The sequence below is a fragment of the Cricetulus griseus genome, chromosome 9 (genome assembly GCF_003668045.3).
Source record: "Cricetulus griseus strain 17A/GY chromosome 9, alternate assembly CriGri-PICRH-1.0, whole genome shotgun sequence".
Taxonomy (NCBI): Eukaryota; Metazoa; Chordata; class Mammalia; order Rodentia; family Cricetidae; genus Cricetulus; species Cricetulus griseus.
Genome location: NC_048602.1, coordinates 20564739 through 20590180, shown reverse-complemented (window position 1 = coordinate 20590180; position 25442 = coordinate 20564739). Strand labels below are relative to the sequence as shown.

General features: G+C 36.7%; 1 protein-coding gene and 1 pseudogene across 1 annotated transcript; both read left to right on the top strand.

The window, feature by feature from the left end:
• The first annotated feature begins 1175 nt into the window (after positions 1 to 1175).
• Positions 1176 to 23351, top strand: LOC100768789 (vomeronasal type-2 receptor 116-like). The gene is made up of 6 exons (XM_027433926.2): positions 1176 to 1390; positions 15420 to 15711; positions 16056 to 16862; positions 17492 to 17719; positions 18726 to 18849; positions 22242 to 23351. Exons 1-6 carry the CDS (start codon positions 1176 to 1178, stop codon positions 23138 to 23140), a joined length of 2565 nt encoding a protein of 854 aa, XP_027289727.1. The 3' UTR covers positions 23141 to 23351.
• On the top strand, positions 9591 to 11968 carry LOC100752203 (annotated as a pseudogene).
• Positions 23352 to 25442: the final 2091 nt, after the last annotated feature.

Sequence of the window (25442 nt, the reverse complement as noted above, 5' to 3'; positions counted from 1 at the left end):
ACTACTAAGTGGCTCCTTCAGACAGGCTGTTAAAGTAGAGAATTTCAGGAAGGGTGGTGAACCTCACCTAGATGTGTCCAAGTCCAAAATACAGATTCATCACTACCAAGAAAAAGCAATTCTTCACACAGTGATTTCCATTCAATGACAAGCGTAGTTTTCATTATGGTCACCTTTAAATTAACATGCACCATGGCTAGAGTGTCATACACAGTAGACTGACTTAACTCATCCCTAGGCTTTTGGAAGGAGAGCATTTCTCCTGACAGCTTTGCTCAGTGTTATTTCTTTTCAGGGGCTGGGGATGAAAACCTAGATGTATTTCTAAAGTATTACATTTCATGATCACATTATGGTCTTGGAAATAGAGAAGCTGTGGATGGACCCAAAGATGTATGTATAGAAGGTATCATGACAATATATTGATTCAGTGATTGGTAGTGGATAAAAGAATATTACAGGAGCTCAAATTTCACATTCAAACAGGAAACTGGATTCCTTCATTGATGTAAAGTAGATCGTTTAGAAATCAATTCAAGAGAACAATTATTTACATCAGAAAGAAACACAATTTAGATTGGACCATCAATATATTCATTCAAACATACATTTGTGGTAGAAGGAATATTTTGTGACCCCTGGAATCGCTGGAAAACAAATCTATTGATAGTGCCTGGTTCTATAGAGCATTATGTCTGCTATTGTGACTTCCTCAGTTCTGCCATGGGCCTTTTCTGACCTTTTTCCTTTCATCTATTATGGCACCATCAGTTTTACATGTTTGTCTCATCGCTTTCTCATGAGTAGTTTCTTGGTTCATACTTGTCACCATTTCCACCAGGAGGATTTTGTGCCTTGGTGCAGGTTCTCACTGGTATTGGATGAAATCATACTGCCTGTGGCTGAAGAAGATCGTAAAAAATATTTTTCATCCATCTTGTTTTTTATTGTTAATGCAGGGCCTCAGATTCAAGCCTGCAGGGAGAAAGTGCAAGAGAATTCCACAGGGGAGTGAAGAATGATGTCAGAAAGTACTTGGGTTGATTCAGGTGATAAACTTCAGTCACTAGTGAAGTTATAAACTAGCATGCACTCACATATGAGCTGTGCATATCTACACTGGACACTTGGAGTTCATGTTATCATGCTCATGGATGGCCAAATACTATACTAATATGCTATTCTATTGGATTTTTATCTCTTGCTTTCTGCAGATTCCTACTTTTGTGTGCTCCTACACCAGCGCTGAGTGCTTAGTCAGAATGAATTACTGTTTAAATGGGAAAGGAAATGTGGTGATTTCTGGCTTTTTTCCTGCTTATGCTATCTATCCACTCAACAGAACAATTGATTGGAGGATGACTAAATTCAACAGAGATTTTATGGTTGAGTATGTCTTTTTTTCCATTTATTCATTATGTAAATTTGGTGTTCATATGCCCTGGGGAACTACAAATTCAAACATCATTCTCCTCTCTTTATCCCATTAAGTCCTTTTCTCCCTTGCATTCCTAGATCTCTCCTGTGGTGCTGTCTTCTTAGTGACTCATCTTGTGATTTCAAAGGGGGGGTAGGAATTTGGGTTGTATTCATTTTCTTTACCACAGTCAGCACTGAGAATTTCCCCCATATTCCCTGCAATGCCTGTAAGTCCTCAGGATTTGGATGTTTTCAATAATAGCTCTGCTGGAGATGGATTTAATAATAGAAGGTTGATAGAGATTTCACAGTCTAGCTGTGCTCCTGAGGGAAGATCTAATGCCGCCAAAGTTAGTGACCAGTGATTCCCTTTTGTGTGAGTGACACACAACATGTGTTTTTGCTGCTGAAGATTTGTGAGCAGGAATTTCAGAACTAGACCATGTGACCAACTCTCTACTTTAGAAATGCCTTAATCTGTTTCAGATTCTTTTATCTGAATTCTATTATTTGTATAATCATATAACTCACATATTTACCTATTCATGAAAACAAAATGCATATTTGTTAATTGTCGTGAATGTCTTTCTGGGTGCCCATTAATTGTGATGGGGCCTCTGATGGGGCATCAAAGATGCATGATTAAAATAGTGTATGGAAGAGTCTACTGGCTCAAGCAATTACTGATCACTTCAAATAAGCTTACAAAGCTCTTTGGTCTACCAGACATTTGACCTTGCATGCTAGAAGCAGAGTCTTGGGCTTTACATGAGATGGTGTCCCTATTTCTCCCCGTCCCTCCTCTTCTCTGCTCTCCCATCTCAGCAGCCCAGGCACCACTGTGTATCAGCCTAAGTCCCTCTCCAGGTTATATAGCAGCAACCCCCTGCCTGGAAATTTTCTGTAATAATGTGAGCTCTCTGTGAAGGGCTTGTCTAATATGGAAAAGAAGAGAGTGCTGTGTAAGTATCATTTAATGTCTTACGAAGTCCGAAATGAATCTAAAATAAATTTACAATTATAAAACTATGAAAGGTATGTTGGATTCAGACAACTAATTTGCATATTATACTTTTCATAGAGAGCAGGGCACATGCAGTCATATACTCTTCAAGGGTCACAAAGGCTTTCATTGTTTTCATGAATTTTTTGACTTAGGTGTGAGAAACTATGTATGTGATTTGTAAAAAGGGGTTGTTCTGTCTTTCTCCAGTTAAATTCAGTCATGTTCTAATTTATCTTAATTGCCACAAATACAAAAGATCAGCAATTGTTGGCCTAGCATTATTTTCTATTACAATAGTTTGTATGTGATATAGTGTTCTAATTTGATTATAGTTTCTTGTTGTCAAAAGATTTTGAATAAACATTTTACTCATACAGAATAATGTCTGTAGATACAAAATATGTCTACCATCTGATTGGGCATATTAATCTACATAAGCACATGTGTGCACAATATGGAAACTTTTTATTCATGGTAGTTAATTTTGCTTCAAAGTAATATTGACAGTCTCTCTCACTGTGCATGGGATTGCTTTTCCTTCGCACTAACTTAGAAATATGTCTGATTTAGGATGTGCATGTTGGAATGGATCAGTTGTGTGTGCATCTGTATTTTAAAAACTTGAAACTATTTATTAGATGAATATGAAATGAAAATTTTAAGATTTTTTGTTCTAGTTTACTATGAATATTCACCATTTTACAGTTTTTTTCAATTTGAAAAGCATAAATATCTGGTTACAGGTTACTAGACAATATTTTAGGATGTAAGTTTTATTTAACATTATTTCAACCTGAAGGTGTAAAATAACCTAATTTTTTAATTGTACAAAGTCTATTTATCCTTTGTTCATATTCACTTTTGGCTGAATCACCAATCTAATATATTGGGGAGGAAAGCATGTTAATTATACTGCAGCATTTTACTTCCGTAATAATTCAGCCTCTCCATTATTGGGTGTTCTCTGATGACTATCAAGTTGTACACTGAGTTACCTTCATCAATTTTTCAGAATAATAAATATTTATTAAATCTCCTTTTCTATACAATGGAAATTATGTGAGACTGGAAACACTTAGCAGCCCACAAAAAAAAAAAAATACTGCTCTGTACCTATTTTCCTACCAACCCATCCATGAATTCTGGCACAATTGTCACATTTCTTAAAATATTGTCATTTATCAAGTTTCAAAAAGATGGTTTTTAGAAATGGCACATCCTTTCTGTTTAATCCTCAAATATCTGTGCTATTTACTTTAAGTTTGGAATTGCCATTATTCTCAGTAATATTTATACAAGCTCCTAAAATGTTAAGCCACCGTTAAATATATTTATCATCATGACATCAATAACTATTTATGGTGAGGAGGATGATATTTCATCATACGTAAAAATGTACAATGATTAAGTGACCAAGTTTAATGTGTTCTCCTTTCAACTTTAATCATATTAATTATACATGTTATGGAAAACTATGTGCTATCCAAACCAGGTATGTTGCTGGTTATTCTGTTGATGCACACCTATAATCTGAGCATTTGTTTGTCACAGACAGGTTTTTAAGGCAGGCATAGAAAAGTTAAGAAAACACAAATAAATATTTACATATTTAACAATAGTATTATTTTAGAAACTTTTTATATGCTTTTAAATAACAGAAATAAGTAGACCTAATAAAACAACACGGTTTGTGAATACATTTTAGCTAAAATGTACATTTTAGTTAAATTTTTATATTTAATGCGGATTCAGGAGGATATAAACTCCTATTGAGTTGCCCATAGTGTGTTTGTATCTTGCTTCCTGGGGGGACAAAATGCCAAGCTCCAAGCCTGTGTGTTCCCAATGAAGCAGGCAACCACTGTCCCATTTAGATTCGTATTTTTGTGTACAATGCATATAAAACTTAAGGAGTGCAAATTTAGGATATCCAAGCACTATAGATTTTTTTAAAGTCTTTAATTTTCTTTAGGTTGGAACTGTCTTCTCAAAATATAAATATAAAGATAGAATTGACTTATGATGTCCTTTGACTTCAGAATTTCTCTATTGTTTTGCATATTACTTGTCTATTGCTGAAATCGGGGTACTGAAGTCACTCACCATCTTTGTTCTGGGGATGATCTATGCTTTTGAACCTAATACTATTTCATTAAGGAATCTGGGTAGTCTGTGTTTAATGTGTATATGATTACAATTGTTATAACCTGTTAGAATTTTTTTTCCTTTAATGAGTAGAAAGTTTGATTCACTTTTTTTATGGATGGGTTTTGTTTGATGTCTAATTTTTCAGACCTTAAGGTAGTTATGCCTGCTTACTTTTTAGATAGATCTGCTTGGAATCCCTTTTTCATACTTTAACTCTAATTTGCTATCTATCATTTGTCATGTAAGATGTTTCTTGAAATCAGAAAAATCCTGTGAATTGTTTTCTGATTCAATCTATTTGTCTTTTCCCTTCATTGATAGTTAAATGGTATGTATTACTTCCTGTCAGTTTTGTTGTTACTGTTACATGTTCTATTAGGTGTTTGTCATTCAGTGTCCTGTAACTGTTTATCCTTCCCGCCATCTTGCACACATTTAGTCCTTTCTTCAGACCCAATTCTTCCTTTCTGTGTCTTATGTAGAACTCATTCAGTGGTCATAATTTCCTCCATCCTCTTTATCATGAATAGTTTACCATTCTCTTTTATTATAAGTGACAATTTTGATGTGTATCAAACTCTGGGGAGTATCAGTGATGTTTCATATCTTGTAGAATATCCCTTTTGACTTTCTAGTATCTACTGAAAGAATTGGCTGCTATTATGATGGGCATCCCTTTGATTGTGATTTGATCTTTCTCATTTGCAGCTTTTTCTGTCATTACTTGGTTCTACATGTGAACTGTCACTATTGTTTTATAACATTGGGAAGTATTTCTGGTCCTATACATTTGAAGCTCTGGAAAATCAAATAAACGACATATGCCTGTAGAACATTGTAACCAAAAGCTAAAGAATAAGCATCCTCCTCTGCAGTTCAAGGGACTTTCTGAAAAAGAGACCACCTACTAGGAAAAAAGCAAGTCTCTGAAATACAGAAAAATTGAGATCCCATCCTGCTTTCCCATAGGCTTCTGTGGATTCAATCAGAAAAAACAAAAGAAAAGGTTGAAAGAAAATAAATTTATGGAAGCTAAGTTACACAAAACTGAACCAAACTTGATTGAAGGAAGAAAGCAAGAAGGAAATTATAAAATTCTTTGTTTTGAATGAATATTAAATTACAGCATAGCAAAGTCTATGGGAAATGTAAAAAGTCATAGGAGGAAAGTTTATGACACTGAGAACCCATCAAACACAAACTCAAACACATCAAAATGTTTGAGAAATCACAAATTAACAACTTGAGAAGACACTTGAAAATATAGGAATTTTCTCAACTCAAAAATGTAAGTGGGAAGAGATTGTCAAACCAAGGCAGAAATTAATGTACAGAAATGGAAAAATTAATTCAAAGAATGGATGAAACTGAAGATAAGTAGATTGATACAATTTTACCAAAGATAACAAAAGAAAAGGGTAAATAATCAGAAGTAATAAAATTAGAGGTATGAGGAAAGCCACTACAACAGACACTAAGGAAAATTAGAAAATCATAAAGAGATGTTTGAAAACATATATATCCCTCTAAAATGGATACATTTAAAGAAATTGATGAATTTCCAGATATACATATTACCTCCCAACATGAAAGATGAAGTTATTAAGCTAAATAGACTCATAACATAAAGTGAGATGAAAACAATAATTAAAAACTTCCCCCCAAAAAGCTGACATCAAGATGGAGTCACTGCAAAATTGTAGCAGTCTTTCAAAGGAAACTAACACTAATATATATCAAACTAGCATATGTTTAGGAAAAGAAAGAATATTTACTTTATGAAGCCAGTAATACAATGAATTGAAAAAATATGAAGACTCTACCAAAGAGTGGAAAAAACAAAAGTTAATGTCTGATGAACACTGACACAAATTAAATGGTTTAAACTGAATTAAAGAACACATCAAAATGGTTATATGTCATAATCATATTGGCTCATGCAAGAGATGTCAGACTGGTTTAACAACTCTAAATCAATTAATACAATCCACCATATAAACAGACTAAAAAACAGGGGAAATTAATCTCTTGATTAAATAGATCAAAGGCCTTTAATATCCAATATTGGATCCAATATTAATATCCAATATCATCTCATGATAAAAGTCAAGAAGATATCAGGGATTCCAAGAATGTGGTACAGCATTATAAAGGAAATAGATAATAAACCCACAGCAAACATCATTAAAAATGAAGAAAAAAATCAGTGTTTCAATACATTTCTGAAAAGGACAAAGATGTCCACTCTAACCACTTCTGTTCAATATAGCACTTGTATTACTTTTAAGAGAAATTAAGGTAAGTGAAACAAATAAAGAGGTTAGGGACAAAAAAGAACTCAAAGAACCTTCATTTGCAGATGCTATATTGAAATACACACAAAAAAATATTTCCTAAAGACTCTATCAGAATTCTCACACATCTGATACGGACATTCACCAGCAAAGCACAATAAAAAAGCAGCATTTGTAATCTGATGTGCAAATGATAAACATATTGAGAAAGAAATCAAGAAACCAATCACACTGAACATAACTCCTGAAATAAAACAACTATGAATATGTCAAAACAAGGCAATGAAGGACAGATGCAATAAAATCGTTAAGACCATGGGAGGTTTAAATAAGATTCTGTTCTGCTTTGTTCACCAGAGAAGATTTCTCAGACACGAGTTGAATCCAAATGCTTTGTTATCTCACCATCAACTACACTGAGTGTTCAAGAGCCCAGTGTAGCCCCAAGCATTTCTTACAGTGAAGCTTTAAGCACAAAAACCATGTTTTGAGTTGACATCCTTCAGTTATCAAGAACAGTTAGGCAGAAGCAAAACAGCAGAAGCTAAAAAGCAAGGTTGGTACATTTTGAGACATTCTCATTTCTGTGTGGATTTTACAGACTAGGCCTTTGTTTTTGTTTTGGGAGGTGGTGCAGTTTATGTGCTGAGCTTTGTTGCCTAAATGGCACTTCCATCATGGAGTCATGTGTCCTAAGGCCTGGGGGCCTATTAAGGTCTGAGACTCTGTTCCACAGACATTTTTAGTAAATAAGCCAGTCAAACCATGGAGTCATCTTGTTTTAGATAAAGATGTAGGGCCCTGATGTTAATACAATGAAAATTAAATGTCTGGACAAGGCTCATAGTAGAGCAGTTAGCCAGAGATCCCAAGAAAACAGAGGCTGATCCCAATTGTTTCTCAACTATGGTAAGATTTCCTCTAATTACTCCCAATCGATTAGCATACAGATAGCAATTCTTTTCCAAAGCCATGAAGTTATTCTTTTTAACTCCTGAGAAACCTAAGCCTTTCCAATGTTGCGGGGTCATTTCTGCAGAGGAATATAACTGTTGTTTTAATTTAGAAACTGAAACTTTTACTATCTCTAGGTAATGATCAACATATCTACTTAGTTTGTAAACATCAGAAGAGGCATATTAGTCAAACTATTGGTGCATGTCCACCAAGTAGTCTCAGAAGACCAGTATTTTCTTATTATTCATATGAGTTAACCCACAAGGCAGAATAGCTGGCATCAGGGAGCCAAGGTCAAGATGAATAAGGGTTTCTGGTCTGTAGTCACATTAGCTAATATCTTCCCTATTTTGTGTTCTTTAACTCCCAGGTCTAGGCCTAAGGGCCATGTGGGATAGACCATAACCCTGTATTCATACCAAACAATGAGTCCATAGTCTGGAGACAGTACATTAGACAATAGTGTCTGTGGCTTTCACTTTCTTGACCTGTATGTCGTAGATCAATGGTCTAATGTCAGCTTTCTTCACAGCCTTAATCACTTCACAGAGTGGAGTGATTCACCATGTAGAATTCTTTCTGAGTTGGTTTCATTGCCCCTTTGGCTACATGCCTAATCCAGTAGTATCATCAGCCTGGATCATGAGGAAACTAGTGGTAGAAACTGAGGTGGACTGGGTGTCTCAGATATTTTAATGAATAGTCCATAAGTAGAACTAGAGTGCCTGTAGTGACTTGAGGAAGAAATTGGTAGAGTTCTGTCAATTGCTGTTTTATGAGCTTGAGAAGTAGTGGATGAGGTCCTCCAAATATAATTTCATTGGTGGGGGAGTGGTTGAATCCTCCCTATAGGTGGTGTAACAGGCTGAATCAAAGCAAAGGAAGCAGGCCTATCCATCATTGGGTAGACTCTAATTGAAATTTTGTTAAAGCTTTTTGTTTGTTTGTTTGTTTTTAATGTTCCGTTTATTCTTTGTATCTGGCCAGAACTCTGCAATCTATATGTACAATGAAATATTAATCTATGTCTAGCTCTTTCACTATTTATTGACAGGTTTGGGCTATGAAAGCCATTGTTGGACCCCATTGCTTGGGGAGATCAAAGCCGGGGAACAGTTTCTGAAGGAGTGATTTAGGTAATCATTGACCAGTTTTAGTGCTGGTGGTGAACTCTTATACCCACCCAGAGCAGGCATCTTTAAAGACTACCAAGACAATTTGTCATTCCCCCAGCATGTCAGACAGTCATAAAGTCTATTTTCCCCATATTTTTAGGTTGTTCTTCTCTTATTTGGGGCCTTACTGGGTAATTTCTCTCTGATTCAGATTCACTTGAGCCCAAAACTGGCATCTGCCTGAGGCAACCCATGCTGAGTTGTTGAGTCTAGCTATAACATGCCTTCTTTTGAGCAACACCTGAAAGTTTGTTGCCCCAAATAAGTAGCACAGTGAAAATTAGTTACCAACTGTCCTGGCAGTATTTTTCTGGGAGAGTGATCTTTCCCTCCAGTGTCCTCCATCAACCTCTGGGCTTGAGCTAAACATTTCTTCTTTACCATGGAGTCTCATAGAGCACCATGTGGTGGCATGTCATTAGAATATCAATAGGCCCCACTACTCTTAGGACTGGTTTTTTGAAAGCCAGATAAGCAGCCCAGCAGCGGGGGACAACAATTTTTAGAGGAAACCAAATAGCCTCTAGGAGAGTTAAGATATCTTAATGTCCTTTTTCCCAGCAGTGAGAAGTCCTCTTTCTTTCTGTGGACATGGCCAGTCGTAAAATCATACTGACGTTGATGGACACCTCTTTTCCCTATGTGACATCCTGGGTCAGATCAATCCATTCTGTTCTCTAGTCAGATGTACATAGCTTAGGCCCAAATCATTTTCTTTCCGTTAAAGTAACTACTGAAGCTCCCATGTACATCATTTTATCTTTCATTCTTGACAGTCATGGATGAGCACCTGTGTCAAGTGGTGACAGCATAGCCAAATTGATGGTGGTGTTTCTCAAACCAGACTCAATCTCCCACTGGATCTGTCTATTTAAATGCAAAAATAGATTGATTGACCTCTGCCCATGGGAAGCTGAAGAGTGCATCAGGTCCAAGATAGTTTACACCTGTTTCTCTGGAAGAATCAGACTTAGGAGAATCAGTGGTACCAGATTTCTTCATTGGCAGGAGAGTCATATTCCAGGGTGACTTGTGGGGCACATGGAGGCACAACTCTTCCAGCCAGGCAATATGGACTGCAAATTCCCTTATTTCTAGTGTCATTGGGTATTGCTTAATCACTAAAGTTTAGTTTTCACAAAAATTGAAGAATTTTAATTTTACTGAAGAAAACCAAAAGACCTAATATAGACAAAAATAATCATGAGCAGAAACAAATCTGGAGAACTTGTCACAGTCCCACATTTTTAAGAGAATGGGTGTGGCAAAAATATTGATTCACTGACTAATGAAATAAAATTGAGAATATAAGCATATAAACCCACACACATAAGTCACCTTATTTGTTAAAGAGACCAATAATACATTGGTCAAAATATGGAAATTTAACCAAAAGTGCTAGAGATACTGAATAGGGAAACTTTATTTCAATCTTTCCCCAATACATACTAAAACTTTATTTAGCCATAAATCATAAGATCAAACTTTTACAAGGTATTACTATTGCTCTTGTTTACCCTCTAGAACTTGATAAGACACCACACCTCAGTCAATGAATAGAGAAAAATCAAACTGGAGAGGAGCAAGAAGCTTCAAACTTGCCGGTTAGATTTTAGAATGCTAAATGTTGCTATGCACACTAATAGAAATGAGACCTAATCACCAAACATAGGTAGCTATAAATCTCTTCAACTATAGTAAGTGATATTGTAAGATGTCCCATTTGATGTAGTAGTAGCATATACATTGAGCTTGTTGGGCATACACCTGGACATTCTGGAAGGAATGATTCTAGGGTTAAGGGATTTTCTCCATCAGATTTGCCTATATGCAAGACACACCTCATTTTCTTGAGTAATGCTTGATTTGTAAGATGTTAATATGTGTGATGCCAATTCTGGAAAACAAAATCTGGATCGTATTATAGATCAGGTTGAGGAATTTATGATAATCAAGCCAGGATGCATAAATCCATCATAGTCCTTGCTTTTGTATAAAACACCAATCAGCCAATTTTATTTCCTGCCATGTTTTCCCTTACCGTTTTCCTTCCCAAGTTGCACTTATTCAGGGTTTTATCATTGCAACAGAAAAAAGAAACAACATAGAAGCAATAAACCATTGTGTTATTGGATTTAAGTCCTGCTTGATATGATAAAGCACATACCTCCAATCAGAATTGATCCAAGAACAGTGAGTAACACAGAATGTAGTCCCCAAGGGAGAAACTGCTACTATTTTCCTGATAAGTGGACACAGTGTAAAACTGGACCCTAATAATTTATCATTATACTCCATTGATGAATGGACCTATCAACCCCTGTCTGAGAAGCTAGTATCTGTAATACATGGTGATTTACACAAAGACCCACAGCATATACAAATGTAGACAGCAATAGATAACAGAATGGTCATCCCTGAAGGGAATATAATTGCCATATTCACAGTGAACTAGGGATCGATGTATAAAAAAAATGAGAATATATTCCAAAGTAAGAGGTGATGATGACTATATGGAAACATCTCAACGTAACAAGGCAACTGCACAAAGGAACTCACAGCAATTGTGGCAGGAGTTGTTCCTTTGGCCACGTACATACGAATCTACAAGAAGGGTAGACATCAAGGGAATGGGCACTGTTCAAAAAGGAATGCCCCATAAATGTTACCATGGCAAAACAGGAGGAGTCTACAATGGCACCCAGCATGCCGTGGGCATCATTGTAAACAAACAAGTTAAGGGCAAGATTCTTGCCAAGAGGATTAATGTGTGGATCGAACACATCAAGCACTCTAAGAGCAGAGACAGCTTCCTGAAGCGGGTGAAGGAAAACGACCAGAAGACAAAGGAAGCCAAGGAGAAGGGCACCTGGGTTCAGCTGAAGCGCCAGCCTGCGCCACCCAGAGAGGCACACTTGGTGAGGACTAACGGGAAGGAGCCTGAACTGCTGGAGCCCATCCCATTATGAATTCATGACCTAATGTACTAAAAGAAATAAATGACCTGGAGTGTAAAGGGTTTTTCTTTAAAAAAAGAGAAAGAAAGGAAGGAAGAAAGGAAGGAAGGACGGAAGGAAGGACGAAGGAAGAAAGGAAGGAAGGAAGGAAGGAAGGAAGGAAGGAAGGAAGGAAGTTTGGTGTATAGAAAATGGACTGTGTCTCCTAATAGGTAGTTTAGAGGATTGTGTGATTGTGTGATCAAAAGAATTTGTCAAAATTCATTTTAAAGACCCTGGTACCCTGAAAATCATAGATAATAAGGTACAAAATACACTTGAGTCATTGTCACAGCAAATGACTTTTCTGAACTGCCCCAGGATGACACAGACATTAAGGCAAACTTTTGGGGATCTGGTGTGGTAGTGCTCACATTTAATCTTAGTAATTAGGAGGTAGAGGTAGTGTTTTTTGTCTGATTGAAAACAGATATTACTAAATAGCAAGTTTGTGGGCATCTAGGACTAGAGAGGGAGCCACTGTTACCTTCTCAAAATAAATTAACTAATTAATTAATAAGTAAAATAAGAGGCATAATATATGAAACAGGAGAATAAAGAAATAAAGGCAGGCAGTAAGAAAGGAAGGAAAGGAGAGCAGGAGGGACAGAGAAAGAAAAAGAAAACAAAAATTAAGAAACTGAATTTCAGTACATTTTTCTGTACAGCAAATCAGACATCACTCATGAGAAGGCAGCATGCAGAAAGGGATAAATATTATCTGATGTACATCTAACAGGGGGTTAGTGATTAGAATATATAAATAACTACAAATTTTAGGATGTAGAAATAATTAAATTATGTCTTAGATAAACAGATTTCCCTCAAAACATAAAGAACAAATATTTGAGAAATAATGATTTAAATATTCAACATCCTCTCTTCAATCAGGATAGCACAAATAAAGTTAAAGAGGAAGTTAAAACTTCCTCTTACCCCATCAAAATTCCAAGGTGCAAAATACTAAAGACAATACAAGACCATGGATTTGGGAAAAGATAGGAAATGCATTCACTCTGGCAGGGGCAAAAACTGATGCAACAATGGAGTTTCTTCTTTGGTTACTGTTCTTTCACATACTATCTCCTCATTTAAACTCTTAGGGGATTCATGTTAACTGTTTTAGGTACTCTGACCAAATTCTTTGATAAAGAAAGAGTTTGCAAAAACACTTCCTTTCTGCAGGTGTGCTTTTGTAGCTGTACTTTATAACTCAACCCCAAAGAGCTCTACAGATTGCTGCAAAACTACTGTCAAGACTCATTTTGTGTCCCATGAACTTTGATTTCACAAAAGTGAGCAAAATATGTCTATGCATGTCCTAATTTCATGTTCAGGTTTTGGATATGCTTTGAGTTTGTTTTTGCCATAGAATGAGAAAATATGGATGAACTTCAACTTGCTGTCTCTTACTGTCTTGTTGACCCACCATCTCATGCAAGAAAGTGCTCTGTGCAATACATTTCTTGCATTTCTATGACGAATCACAAGGTTCTAAATGTATGTGGATGGCACTTCATATTTTAATTAGTCTTGTTGATCTATGGGTAATATCATTTGTATGTTCTGAGTATATTTGGTTGGAAAACCCCTTAGATCGTATAGTAGAATAGCTTTTCCTGATGTTCTCTTGCACTTACCGCTTAGATTACCATTTCTATGATTTTCTGTAAGGGAGTCTTTCATTTATAGAGAGAAAATGTATATTTTTTTTAGAATGTTGGGTGTATGTAGATGAGCATATTTGTGCTAGTGTAATACACAGGTGTGTGCCATCCCATGGTGGACAGCAGTCAGCCAATTTTGTAGTTCTTGTGGACCTAGCAACATTCTGGGGTCATGGAGTCTCATTGTCATGGAGTTTACAAAGATGGCTAAACAAAGAGATCAATAAGATTTACAGACCCTCCTTTACCCATAACCCCAAAGTCGTAACTTAAAATATTCATTACTGTACCCCAGATGAAGCATGAGTACAAGGGATAAAACTCATGTCCTGATGCTGGAATGGCAAGTGTTTAAGGAAAACTCTCTCCCAAGCTCAGAGTTCAAAGTTTTATACAAAATGGGTGACACCTGCTTACCATTTATATTCCTAACTGTCTCACATTTGTGTTTTTAGTTATCCGGTTCTAGTATTTCATCCAAATATGCCCGCCCTTCCATAATTATGCATTTCTTAACATCATAAATATCTCAGTACTTAGTTTTTCTAGGTGCAGAAATAATAATAGAGCCAGGCTTCCGGTGAATCATTCTGTACACAAAGATGCCAGGCCTGCTTTGTTTTCTCATAAGCTTAAGGTATTATTTGTCTCCTTTTCCACTATTTGATTAGATTTAAAATCCACTCAATGTGACAGAATCCAACACTGCTCAGGTGGCTCAGAACATGCGATTAGATAGGCCCTGGACCTAAGGAGAAGCCAGAAGCTATTGTTTTGCTAAATGAATGTATAAACAAAATGAGTCCTTAGGGCATTCTGCTATATAGTAGGTCAATATTTCACTCAGAGAAGTTCACTGCAGCAGTAGTACAATCAGTCCAAAATGGGATGTATCCATAAAATACATTCCATTTGGTATAAGGGGTTGCTACCAAAGAAGAAATGGAGATTGTAAGAGACACAGAGTATGGTGAACACTGAGGAAACAAAGTCTTCCTAACATAGCAGGTTAAACATGCACATATGAACTCAGATAGACTGTGGGAGAATGCACATAGCCTGTACCAGGATAAGACAGATAGGGTGCCCATGCTGAGACAGAAATTGAACACAAGCCACCATCTGTGACTCAGAAGCTCCATCCCTAACCCAGTGACAAAGACAAAAATTAGGTTTCACCAAGGGTATCTCAGTAGTAGATGGGGAAAAATAAGACCTCATTGGTATTTTTGGTGGTTAATACTTTTAACTTTGCATATCTTTTGTGATCATATAATACTTTCTAACATTGTGTTTTTATGGTTTTCTGTATATGAAAACATGTGTGTCTCTGCCTCTCTATGGATTCCTTTTTCTTTTTCTTTCTCTTCTGTTTATTTGTTCCTTTTCCTGGATTCTACTTGTTTATTTTGATTTTGATTTATTATTGTCATAAGATTCTTGCTTATTTTTTAAAGAAAGAGAAAGAAAACATTTAGATTTAAGTGGAAGAAATGTGGGGATGGCCTGGCAGGCATTGGTGGAGGGGAACCTGTAGTTAGAATATATATTATGAAATAAATCTATTTTCAATAATAAAAAGAGAAATAATATTCCCATTCTAATTTGAGCAAATGTTAGGAAGATACTTAAACATGGTTTTTTTTTTGGAAAATGAAGCATGAAAACTGTGAAGGTCATTGCACTAAAGTTGCACATTAGTGGTGTATTGTGTGGTGTGAGTCTTCTTCCTAATTATTATTCTACCTTCTATGCAGGTATAGGTTGAGGAATTACCAATGTATTTTGGCCATGATGTTTGCCATTGAGGAGATCAACAGCAATCCCCTTCTATTACCAAACACAACCCTGGGATTTGTGGTTCAGAATGTCCCAGAGGGTAAAAGATATACTCTGGCCAATCTTTTTGGAATATTTTCAGGCCCTGGTTTTGCCCTCCCCAACTACAGGTGTGCAAGAGAGGGCATGTTAGCTGCTGTACTTACAGGACCATCCTGGGCACTATCTGAATACATAGGGACACTGCTGGATCTTTATAAATTTCCACAGGTGAGAAAGAGTGAACAGATAAGACATGATGTCGGATGTGCTTGAGGATGCTTTTGGTGCCTTAGGGAAAACCGAGAAATTCAATTACTCTTATTGGGTAGTAAAGGACGCAGACGTTTGGTAATGCATCTGTATTTATGTAGCATAGCATAGGGAGAAGGGAAAGGGTGGAATATAGAAAGCACAGTATTGAACTTCTGATATATTCTGTACTTCTCTGGAAACCCATAGAAAGGCAACTTTGACCTTCTAAGCAATATTGTACTACATGATTCAAATCATTGCTGGAAAATTGAGTTGAATTTTATAACAGTCTTCTTGGGTCTGATTTTTTTTCTCTGCAGCTTACTTTTGGGCCTTTTGATACTATCCTGAGTGAACATAGACAGATCTCTTCCCTGTACCAGGTGGCCCACAAGGACACATCTCTGTTTCTTGGAATTGCATCTTTAATGCTCCATTTTCATTGGACCTGGGTTGGGCTTTTTATTATAGATGATGACAAAGGTGCCCAGACTCTGTCAGATTTGAAAGGTGACCTGGAGAAAAATGGAGTCTGCATAGCATTTGTGGAAATGATCCTGGTCACCAGGGGTTCGTTTCTCACCACATCCTGGAAAAATCAGGTGCAGATCCTGGAATCAACGGCCAATGTGATTATTATTTATGGTGACTCTGATTCCCTACTGAGCTTAATTGTAAATATTAAGCAGAAGTTATTTACATGGAAAGTCTGGGTCCTGAACTCGCACTGGGATGTTGCTAAATTTGATAACTATTTCCTGCTAGATGCATTGCATGGTTCCCTTATTTTTTCACACCATAAAGAGGAGATTATTAATTTCACAGATTTTATTAAGACAGCCAATCCTTTCAAATACCCAGAAGACATTTATCTTCATGTACTGTGGCATTCATTCTTCAATTGCTCGTTTTTGAGGAAAGATTGTAAAATTGTGGATAACTGTCTGCCTAATGCCTCCTTGGAGTTCTTGCCAGGGAATATATTTGACATGGCTATGAGTGAAGAAAGTTACAATGTGTACAATGCGGTGTATGTTGTTGCCCACAGTCTACATGAGATGATGCTCAATCACATACAATTTCAAACTGGTGGAAAAGGAAAAGAGATGGTTTTCTTTCCCTGGCAGGTAATACCATATCTATAATATTATACCAGCAGCAACATGACACTCTAAGGCTATATAAATTCACTCAAACTAGAAAATACATATTTTAGATTATTTTGGTAAAATTTGCAGGATGGACTTTGTTTCAAATCAATACATAGTTATATTACCAAGGAGCCTACAATATTTTCTGGGTAATATTTTCCATATAAAAAGTTGATTTAACCCAGAGATTTCACACAACAGAAAATTCAGAGACACAGAACTCTCTCAATGAACATGAAGACTTTGAAAAGGCTTATGTTTAGTTAATTATCATTCATTAAATCATTCAGTTTACATAGTAAAACCCTAAATTTTAAGACTCACTTGGGTATTACTTTATTTTCAAAATGGGTGAGTTTTCTCTATACACATTCATGATTTGGGAGTGCATGGTTCTACAATTTTCAATGAATATTTTTGGAATATTTTAGAAGCATAATGACACTTTCATTATCCTTGGGTATCATTTGATTGATGTGACTGATACCCATATTAAAGGTGCTTATCACATCACGGACTAACATTAATAAGAGATGTTCCCTGATTCTGCCATTGTTGCAGTTTTCTGGAGTTTATATAACATAGGAGCATGCATCTTTTTTTAGCTTCACCCTTTTCTAAAGAACAAACAACCCTTCAATCATACTGGAGACCAGGTGGTTGTGAATTGGAAAAGGAAATCACATGAAGAATATGACATTCTCAATTTTTGGAATTTTCCAAAAGGTCTTGGGTTAAATGTGAAGGTAGGATCATTTTCTCCAAATGCTCCAGAGGGCCAGAAGTTGTCCTTATCTGATCATATGATCCAGTGGGCCATGGGATTAACAGAGGTGGGTTTCATCTTATTTCAGTATTTTGACCTGCATGTAAATTTAAAACTTATATTTCTGTTTATCATAAACTTTCACTGCTCAAACAGGGCCTGTTTATAGACCCAAATGAACACCAATATATACAACTGTCTTCATATCCAATTTTGTTAGATGAACTCTTTATTTTCCACTCTGCTCCTTTAATGTCATAATCATAATATCTGTTTCATAATTATCTCTATCATTGTCATGAGTCACAACAAATTTATTTTGACACCAGCCTGGAAGGGTTAAGTCAATAGTCAGTTGGCCTTTTGCTTTTAGACCCCTGTCAATGCAGAAGAGTAGGTTTGGAATGTTTTAGTTGTTTATTGGCTGTTGCAAAAAATGCTACCTAACAAAGAGTATGAGAGGATTTTTTTCTTGACTCACAGTTTGAGGGTATATTCAGTCACTACAGAGAGCCATCATTTTAGGCAGTAGAGTTATCTGCTCACATTGCATCAACAGTCAGGGTGCAGATACAGCTAAATGCTACTATTAACACTATTTCTCCATTTCATTCATTGTGACCAGGGCCAATGAAGCAGTGCCACCCACTTTAGAGAGGATTTTTAACCTCAAGTAACCTAATCTACAAAAACTTTCACAATCATTCTCATAGGTTCGTTTCCACATTGGTTCTAAGACCTGTGAAGTTGACAGGATGAACCATCACTATGCTTTGTATCCAGGAATCAAGATACAGTGCATTTTTAGTCTCACCAAGACATGCTATGAAGCACTTAAAGTTTTACCTCTTTACCTTGCCTCATTATCTTTCAAGAGTTTTCCCTCAAAGTCATGTTATTTGAGACATGTGTTGTCCACATGGGCCTTTGATTGACTCACCCTATTATTAGAGACAATTCAACTATCTGCATATACAAACAATTTTTAAAACTGGTAAATATTTAAAAACACTCTACCTATTACAGATTTCATATACACCTGAATATTTTCTACCATTCATTGTTTTTCTCAGATTCCGCAGTCTGTATGCAGTGTGAGTTGTGAACCTGGATTCAGGAAAACCCACCAACAGGGCAACATTGCCTGTTGCTTTGACTGTACCCCTTGCCCGGAGAATGATATTTCCAATGAGACAGGTAAATATCAGTAATGCAAAAAAAATCCACACTTGCCACTTCTGCAAAATCAAAGGAAATGAAAAAAATCACTAAATGTACTATATTCAGTTTACATCAGTGAAGACAATCCTCTTCATTCTACCTGATAGAAAACTGTAGGTTACAGTTCCCTTTCCTACTGAAATAACACACTCTTGACGTTGAAATTCATACCTGCTTTGTTTTCCTGAGTTATTGGGGATATGGCTCCCTATAGGTACCTGGTCTTCTTGTACCAGAGAGGTATGGTTCATTTCACCATGACGTTTGCCTTAGTGTCATTTCTGTTGTTATGAAAAGGCACTATGACCAAGCAATTTATAAAAGAAGGCTTTTAAATGGATGTATAGTTTCAGATGTTTAGAGTCTCCAAAGGCAAATCAAAGCCAGGTATAGTGGTTTCAATGATTCAAAGTCTTCCACATTTGTCCTAACTAATTGCTTGGTCATATTGTTCATTCCATAGCCTATTCCTTGATACCAACTTTCACTTAAGTTTCTCTTCTATTAAAAGAAACCATGACCAATGGAACATATAAAATGATGCACTAAGATTGGAGCATTCATTTCAGAGCATTCATACCATGGTTTTGGAGCAATACTTGGCAAGTATGAATAGATGAGACATCACATCTGATACATATTGGATCCCTGGCTATTGGGTTCCTCCATCAATGTAATAAGTTAAATATAGCCAAATTAATAAAGATAGGTTTAATAAACAGAACAAAGAAATTCATGGGTGACTGTCAGAAAGGCAGGAGAGAAAATTACATGGAAGGTATGGAGACCCAGTTTGGAGACCTAGGCTTAAGCAGGTCTGTATGCAGTTGAACAGTGTCAGGGAACAAGCTGATCATGCTGGGCTTTCTGAGGGGCAGGGTCTGGAATGGGAGAAATGAGTCAGGGTTCCGAGTCAGACATCGCTGTGGGGTGTGAGTTACTAGGTGAGTGTGAGACCAGAGTGGGATCACCAACAACATGTTCCTTCACAAGAAAAAGGAATAGAGAGCCCATTGGAAAGCTTTTAGTTCTTTTTAACCTCAAAGTCCCCAACCCACCACATCTCTACAAAGCCATACTTCCCAATCCTTCCTAAAATATTCCACCAAATGGGAAACAAGTATACAAATAAATGAGACTGTGGGTGCTGACCAAGAGAGAGTTGATCACATGCCAACTAAGTACCAACTTTTCATAGTGATCACTTAAGGACCCTTTTGTGATTCTCACCTTTTGCATCTCCAAAACCTTTGAGACCAACATGGTTCTGAAAATAGAGTAGGTCAGAGAGGTTGTGTTTTATTCCTTGAATAAATACATAGATGATACATAGAAAAATGATACATAGATTAAAAATAAAACCTAAATCCATTGCATATGAGTGTAATTGAGTCATTAAGTGGAATAAGAATAGAAATCCTATACATACATACCATGCTAAGTTTTTATGAGTAATATTTTTTATTTATTCCTGGAATATCTTAATTAAATATTTACCATCTAGAAAAAAGCCTCATGGATTAACACGCCTTACCTTTATAATAGTGACTTTCTAAATTTTATTTTGTGTTTATATACTTAGAAGCTTTATACAAAGATCTAATTCTTTTAGGATATATATTAAGGCTGGGAAAATGAAACACCTCTTCATTACCTAGGATACAAATGACGTACAGACACTCACATTATACTGGGTTCATGTGCTTCTTTCATTTGTACAAAGGAGAAGCGCTTCACCCACCACAGCCAAATCCCATATGTGGTCATGGTTAATAACTAGACTTTAAGAGAAAATGTAGGGCAAGAATGATAATAACACACAAATAATATACACTTAAATAAGTTACTCATTCAAATACTGTAGAATCATCTAACCTAAACTATTGCTAGAATTTCTTGGGTCCTGCCTGGTCCCGCAGCTGCCTTGTCGCAAAGAGGCACACAAAGTCCTATATTAATTATAAAACTGTAAGCAGATGACTAGGGCTTTTTATTGCCTAGCTTTGTCTTACTTATTCACCCATTTCTATTCATCTATGTATTTCCATATGGTCTTGCTTTACCGAAGAATCTGGACCTTCTACAACTTTGTTGACCACATGGAGACTGTGTACCTACCTTTCCCAGAATTCTCTTCATCTCCTCACCCCACCTAACTTCCTGCCTTTATTGACCACAGTGTTTTATTCATCAACCAATAACAGAAACATATATACAGAGGGCATCCCCCATCACTAAACCTTAAAGGAAAATATTTGATTCTATTTAAATTAATTTGAATACCTTGTATATTATATGCTTTCATTAAAAGGAGATATGAAGCATTTATTTTGAGCTAAGACATTAAAGTCAACATAAATCTTACAAAAACAGAAGAAAGGGGTAATAGTGGAGGAAAGAGACATGAAAATAATGATAGGGCTTGAGAGGTAGCTCCAAATTTAAGAGCACTGTCTGTTCTTCTAGGGTATCAAAGTTCAGATCTGAGCACCCATATGGTAGGTAAGGGGGTGGCGAACATCTGACAAGAATTGGGGAGGGAAAAATCATGATCAGAATATATTTTATAGGGATTATGAATGGAAATGTGACTGTATGAAGAAGATTAATTACACTTTGAGAATTAGAATGTATATATAGAGTTATGGAAATTATTAATATATTGAAAATATGACATGAAAATTCATAAGTATGCATGATAATCTAAGAGTTAATTTATAAGCTATCAGGAACAGAGTGTTCAAACACTGTTCATTGAGGACTTTAGAATATATGAGAAGTTCTGTATCTATTCATTACATAGTTATTATTTTACAGAATTATGAGAGAACACTGGCACTGATGAAGTGTTTCAAGGTACAAGGATTTAAGAATACTAATTCACTCAGACTCCATCAGAGAATCAGGAAATAAAGAACACCAGGGACTTTACCACTGTAGGTACATTTGGGATGCATATAAGAGAACAAAATTTAAGATAAGCATCTCAAAGGGTATTCTGTCAATTACACTGAAATCCTATGCACTCTTAAGAATGGAGATACATTGATGAAAAGGTAATTTAAATGTCAAATTAGGTCCACACAGTGTATTTAAATGCTCTGACTTACAAAACTGATACAGCAGTATTACTAAGGGCAAGGAGACCATATGAGAAACAACAGAGGAAGAATTGAGACCATTTTCCCATATTTATGAAGTAGAAGGAAAATTGAGTTTAACTATTTTCTCTAGAAAATCGTTTAATATTTGTATCTGAAACAAAGCAAATGGTCCAGATAACATTGCAATGTTCTAGAGCTAGAATCTAACTTAGGATAAAAAGAAAAATCTGTATAACCACTCAGGATCAACTGCATTTCTGCCAGATGTAGATCGGTGTGTGACATGTCCAGAAACTCACTATGCAAATACAAAGAAGAACTACTGCTTACAGAAAAGAGTGACATTCCTGGCCTATGATGACCCCTTGGGGAAGACACTCAGCTTCATCTCCCTGAGCTTCACCTCTCTCACAATTGTTGTGTTCTGGGTGTTTCTGAAACACAGAGACACTCCCATTGTCAAGGCCAATAACAGGGCTCTCAGTTACACCCTGCTCATCACTCTGACCCTGTGTTTCCTCTGTCCCTTACTCTTCATCGGTCATCCTGGCAAAGTCACCTGTATCCTGCAGCAGAACACATTTGGACTGCTGTTCACTGTGGCTCTTTCCACTGTGCTGGCCAAAACTCTCACTGTACTTATAGCCTTCAGGGTCACCACTCCAGGGAGAATGAGGAGGTGGCTGCTGACATCCAGGCTCCCTAATTTCATCATTCCCATCTGCACCCTGCTGCAAGTTGTTCTCTCTGGAGTTTGGCTGGCAACCTCTCCTCCATTTATTGACAAAGATGTTCACTCAGAGCATGGACATATCATTATCATTTGCAACAAAGGCTCAGCTGTTGCCTTCTACTGCATGTTGGGATATCTGGGAACACAGGCCCTAGGGAGCTACCTTATGGCATTCTTGTCCAGAAATCTGCCTGACACATTCAATGAAGCCAAGTTCCTGGCTTTCAGCATGCTGGTGTTCTGCAGTGTCTGGGTCAGCTTCCTCCCTGTCTATCACAGCACCAAGGGGAAGGTCATGGTGGCTATGGAAGTCCTCTCTATCTTGGCTTCCAGTACATCACTTTTAGTCATCATCTTTGCCCCAAAGTGCTATATCATACTCTTAAGGCCAGAAAGGAACTCACTACATCACATCAGGGACAAAACATAGGATAGGAGGAAAACCCGTAAAGCCTAGCTCCCTTGTTTCTTAAATTAAAGAACTTTGAAGCATGATTGTTCTTCCCCATCTGAACGCTCACACATGAAGTTATAAAACAGCATTTGTTCCTATAAACTCCTATTTCTTTCAGTCAAGTTATTAGGCTGCCTTAAATCTGTATCCATTATTTTTCATGTTGAAATATAATCCACATTTTGACTCTTCCTCTTGCATTCACTAATACTTTTGTGTTTTGATTTCATTTGCTGAGGAAATGAAGTCAAATTTGGGATTTCCTCCACATGGAAAATTCACAGATTTTATCAATTTGACAACTGGATTTCAAAAATATTCACTTACTCTATCAACGATGGGTACTGACAAACAGATTTGAATCATCTTAAACATTTAAAATGTTCTTAAACATTTTTTAGATTTGACATTCAATACAGTAAAACTCTATCAATATAGAGCTTTGTTTCTGAAGCTCTTAAGACAATTCATGAATTTATCATGCTTTTATGGTATATGATTTTACTCTGAAGAAATCCAAATTCTTTACTCTCTATGTAACTTTTCATGATTGTACAATACAAGTTTGTTACATGATAAGTTATTATCTCAGAGTCCCATTCTATAACCCTACTCCAAGTGTCATGCAGAACAAGCAATTTGCAGTCAGTGTATCAAAGTACACTTCGAATTATGGTGATATGTATAAAACGTGAATATATAACAACTCCCACTGATTGTGTATTCATTTCTCTTTTTGACTCTATACATCTTAGCAGGCTTTCTCTAATTACTTCTTCACAGACTGTCACCTTTTATTAAATTGATGCATATTCCTTCAAATCACAGCATAGACAGGGCAATGCTTCCAATCTAGGAGGGAATTTTCACACACAAAGGGGAACTCTCCTCTGTACCTAGGACAACAGATGGAGTCAGAACAAGATTCTGTGCCCTGGTGCCTCTCTGTGTATTGGGTGTGTTTGAACTAGTGTTTCATGCACCATGTCTAAGAAGCTCAAAGCATTCTGAAATACTAGTTCAGGAAGGTTAAATAAGAAGCCATAAAGGCAAGAAATAGCACACACTCTTGCAAACACAGTTTCTCCATGAGTGAGGCAAATTGCCTTACCCATCTCCCAGATACAGTAAAACAAACATGATGTGTACTCACTCATAAATGGATGTTAGACATAGAAAAAAGGAAAACCAGTGTACACTCCACAAACCCAGAGAAAGTAGGAAACAAGTAGGGCCCCTAAGAGAGACATCATGGTCATGTCAAGAAGGGGAACAAGACAAAATCTCATTAGCAAATTTGGAGTGTGGGGGAGGAAGTTATGAATAAGAGAAGGGGAGAAGGGGAGAGGGAAGGAGAGCATGAGGCATCTGGAAGACAGAGTTTGGGGAAGAATAGACAAGGAGAGAAAGAAAAGAAATACCTTAATAGAGGAGAAATCTGGCACTAGGGAACTCTTCAGTGATCCACAAGGACGGCCAAAATTAATAATCTAAGCAATAGTGGAGAGGCTAGCTGAAATGCCCTTCCCATGTAATGAGATTGATGACTACTTTAAATGCCATCATAGAGCGTTCACCCAGTTGCTGATGGAAGCAAAAGCAGAAATTCACAGCTGATCACTGAGCTGAAATCCTGGAATGTAGTTGTAGAGAGGGAGGAGTGATGAGCAAAGGGGTCAAGAATATGCTTTGGAAACCCATGGAAACTGCTGAACTAAGTTGGGGGGAGCTCATAGACTCCAGGCTGACAGCTGGGGAGCCACCATAGGACTGATAGCATAGAAGGATATTAAGGAGAGGGAACTGAGATTGGTATGTAAAACAAGATTTTTTTATTTAAATATTTGTTAAAAGAACTGTACCTAAGCTATTAACACCTTCCTGGATTTTATCACATTCCCTGGTTCAGACATGGGACTGGCCTCCAAATTCGTTGTTTTAATGGATACCTTATTCTGATAGAGAAGGCAGAGAGTCAAAGTTGGAAATATATGGCATCTTCAACTCATAGTGCTGGCTTTAGTGGATGTTTGCATAGAGAAGAATGTAAGTAGATCCATGCTGATTACCCTCCAAAACTTCAAGACCAAATCAATCAAAGGACTGAACTTTAAACCAGGTAAACTAAACTAGGCAGAAGTGACAATAGGGAGAAGCCTTAATGTCGTTTGAATGAGAGAAGAATTTCTGAAAAGATCACCATTATTATACACAATAGGATCAAGAAGTAAGAAATAGGCCCTCATGAAACTTTGAAGTACCTCTAAGCAAAATACAC

What these genes read in the sequence shown, in the direction of transcription:
- LOC100768789 (XM_027433926.2), top strand. Translation starts at nt 1,176, where the DNA reads ATGCTATTCTATTGGATTTTTATCTCTTGCTTTCTGCAGATTCCTACT. An exon ending in ATCTTTATAAATTTCCACAG is followed by an intron (nt 15,712 to 16,055) that starts GTGAGAAAGAGT and finishes TTTTCTCTGCAG; the next exon opens with CTTACTTTTGGGCCTTTTGA. An exon ending in GGGCCATGGGATTAACAGAG is followed by an intron (nt 17,720 to 18,725) that starts GTGGGTTTCATC and finishes TGTTTTTCTCAG; the next exon opens with ATTCCGCAGTCTGTATGCAG.